The sequence below is a fragment of the Mandrillus leucophaeus genome, unplaced genomic scaffold, assembly GCF_000951045.1.
Source record: "Mandrillus leucophaeus isolate KB7577 unplaced genomic scaffold, Mleu.le_1.0 Scaffold257, whole genome shotgun sequence".
Taxonomy (NCBI): Eukaryota; Metazoa; Chordata; class Mammalia; order Primates; family Cercopithecidae; genus Mandrillus; species Mandrillus leucophaeus.
Genome location: NW_012102665.1, coordinates 1,586,193 through 1,589,317, shown reverse-complemented (window position 1 = coordinate 1,589,317; position 3,125 = coordinate 1,586,193). Strand labels below are relative to the sequence as shown.

General features: G+C 52.5%; 1 protein-coding gene across 1 annotated transcript in view; it reads left to right on the top strand.

Moving 5' to 3' along the window:
- The window catches only part of IMPA2 (inositol(myo)-1(or 4)-monophosphatase 2), a 50,491-nt gene that overhangs the window by 35,606 nt on the left and 11,760 nt on the right, over window positions 1-3,125 (top strand). Inside the window, exons 8-9 of the mRNA XM_011983931.1 lie at window positions 1,950-2,058; window positions 2,747-2,898. Of these exons, the coding sequence (XP_011839321.1) occupies window positions 1,950-2,058; window positions 2,747-2,898 (261 nt within the window). The remainder of the gene's footprint in view (window positions 1-1,949; window positions 2,059-2,746; window positions 2,899-3,125) is intronic.

Sequence of the window (3,125 nt, the reverse complement as noted above, 5' to 3'; positions counted from 1 at the left end):
TGGTGTGATCTCGGCTCACCGCAACCTCTGCCTCCTGGGTTCAAGCAATTCTCCTTCCTCAGCCTCCTGAGTAGCTTGGATTACAGGCATGCACCACCACGCCTGGCTAATTTTGCATTTTTAGTAGAGACAGGATTTCTCCATGTTGGTCAGGCTGGTCTTTAACTCCCAGCCTCAGGTGATCTGCCCACCTTAGCCTCCAAAAATGCTAGGATTACAGGTGTGAGCCACCGCGCCCAGCCAAAAGAGCATTTCTAACTAAAATATGTGTAATTCAGAATTAGTTTACCCCCAAAATCAGTATTGTATATAGTATTTAGATTCTTAGATTAGCCAACAAAATTCTGCCTCAAACATTTCTCCCATAAATTAAAATACTAGTAATTTAATGAACCAAATCAAAACTGAGACTCTAATCCTACCTTCTTGAGTGCTGCTGTTTGCGGGAAAGCACTCATTCATTCAGTAACTGTATAGAGTGCTCACTCAGCCTGGCTCTGCTGATGTCTTTTTAATAGAAGCCTTTGCCCCCCACCACCCCCAGAAAAAATACCATCTGTTTGTGGCCAGGTGAGGGTGAGGTTTGGAGGGTAAGGAATGGAAGGGTTGCTGGAGCCTGTCTGCATATCCTGTGTGGATTAGGAAGCATCTGGAGTAGCCGCCTTTTGTCCCAGCGGTGGGTGGCAGCTGCAGGGCTCAGGTGGTATCTGTGGCAGGCCTGCTGCCCAGTCCCAGGCCAGGAGTGCCTCATGGCTCAGCTTCAGTGCTTGGCATGGCCGGCAGTGAATGATCTGGGACTCCTGAGGGCAGGCAGGCTGCTCTGGTGTGGAGCCACGTGTTTCGCAGAAAGTGCTTTAAGGTGTAAAATGAGAATTTCCATGGAAGAAAAGGGGCACTTGGACCTGGATCCTGGCTGAGAGATTTCCTGGGTGAGCGGAGAGTTTGAAAGTGGTGACACAGAACTGGGTCCACTGAGTGAAGTAATGTGATAGAAGTTGTTCCCCCCCTTCCCGCCCCCGACTTTGGGAGTGGCTTTGTTTGTCATGGAGCACACCTGGTTTGGCAACGTCCTACTCAAGCAGTGAGGCCTGACAGGACATGACCGAAGTTTGGCTGTGTTTGGGCGTGTGGCACAAGGACAAACTGCTCTGATCCCCAGCACTGAGTCAGGGACAGGAGCAGAATCCCGGTCATGTCCTGCCCTGAGCCAGGCTTGCCGGCCCTGGCAGCCTCGCCTGCTGTTACATAAACAGCAGGCCATGAATTCCAGGCGTCAGCACCCCGCTGCGTCCAGAGGGCGCACTCCTGCAGCTTCCCTTTCCAAAGCAGCATTATTTAAAAGTTGCTTTCTCCAAGAAAATGGTATTTCCATATTTGTTAATGGAAATAGAGCAGTTAAGCGATGACTGAGGCATTGTTTCCCTCCTAACATGGAGTGTTCTCAGTTTGGAGTCATTTTGTTTTTCTTTTTGATTGAATGATGGTGATTTTTTTTTTTTTTTTAAGAAACAGGGGCCTTGCTCTGTCCCCCAGGCTGGAATGTGGTGCACAGTCATGGCTCACAGCAGCCTTGAACCCCTGGGCTCAGCCAATCCTCCCACCTCAGCCTCTTGAGTAGCTGCAGCTACAGGCCTGTGCCACCATGCCTGGCTACTTTTAATTTGTTTTTGTAGAGATGGATTCTCACCATCTTGCCCAGGCTGGTCTGGAACTCATGGCCTCAGGTGATCCTTGTTCCCTAGCCTCCCAGAGTGCTAGCATTACAGGCATGATCCACTGTGCCCGGCCCATCCTGAGTTTTCAACATAGCTATCAGAAAAGCAGTCAGCATGAGCCAGTCGAAAGATGATCCCTACTCTGAGAAAGAAAGGCTCGCGCTGGAAGTCTGCACTCCTTAGTTAGAACCAAGACTTGCTTTTTCTGGTGACAGGAAATGCTTTTTATTGCAGATCTCTCAAAGGCCTTGGTTCTGACCGAAATCGGCCCCAAGCGTGACCCTGCGACCCTGAAACTGTTCCTGAGTAACATGGAGCGGCTGCTGCACGCCAAGGCGCATGGGTAGGAGGTTCAGCTCGGGGAACACCCTGCAGCCACAGGAGGAAGAACGGAACACGGGCTTGCTAAAACTCCCCTGGGATTTGAGGAGGAAGCCTGGCGTGGAAGGAGTAGGAGGGGCACATGAACACCAGACTCAGGGAAGCCCTGTGAGGGGCCCGCCTGCGGTACATGCTCCTATAGCCAGGTCTCTGGAGATGGCTGGGCACCTGTGTCCCTTCTCATGAGAATCCATGGAACTGACCTCATGCTGCTTAACCAGTGAATGGTGCGAGTACTCAGAGTCCTTCCCAAGTGGGCCTGGTGTCAGACAGGTTTATCAAAGCCCAGGGAATCCTCTGTCTCTTGCCTTCCCAGCAGGGCTGTGCTGTGACCCCTAGCCACGTGAGGCCGCTGACACTTCATGTCACGTTCAGTAGAGGAGGAGTCACTTCCCTGGTTGCTACATCTCAGGTGCTCAGTAGCTCGGTCAGCTGGGAGCTGTCACTGCACAGAGCATTTGCGTCTGGCAGAGGCCTGTTGGTCGGTGGCTCCGGGCCCTACATTCGGCCTCCAGAGCTTTGGCGGAAGTGCTGTGCTTCATTTTTCACTGGGGAACATGCCCAGCCAGGGTACCTGGCTGAAGTCAGCTTGCATACCACAGAAAAGGCTCCACTCCCGCCTGCATCTGTCTTCCCCTCCCTCTCTCCAGGGTCCGAGTGATTGGAAGCTCCACATTGGCACTCTGCCACCTGGCCTCGGGAGCCGCGGATGCCTATTACCAGTTCGGTCTGCACTGCTGGGACCTGGCGGCTGCCACAGTCATCATCAGGGAAGCAGGCGGCATCGTGATAGACACTTCGGGTGAGCTCTCATGTCCCTGAAATGCAGCGACAGAAACGACTGAGAGACACTGTGGGTGGGGTACTTCCTGAGGTCCCCACCAACTGAATTTCCCACTTTCCCCAGAGTTTCTGTTTTTTTTTGAGATGGAGTCTTGCTGTCACCCAGGATGGAGTGCAGTGGTACGATCTCAGCTCACTGCAACCATCCACCTCACGGGTTCAAGCAATTCTCCTGCCTCAGCCTCC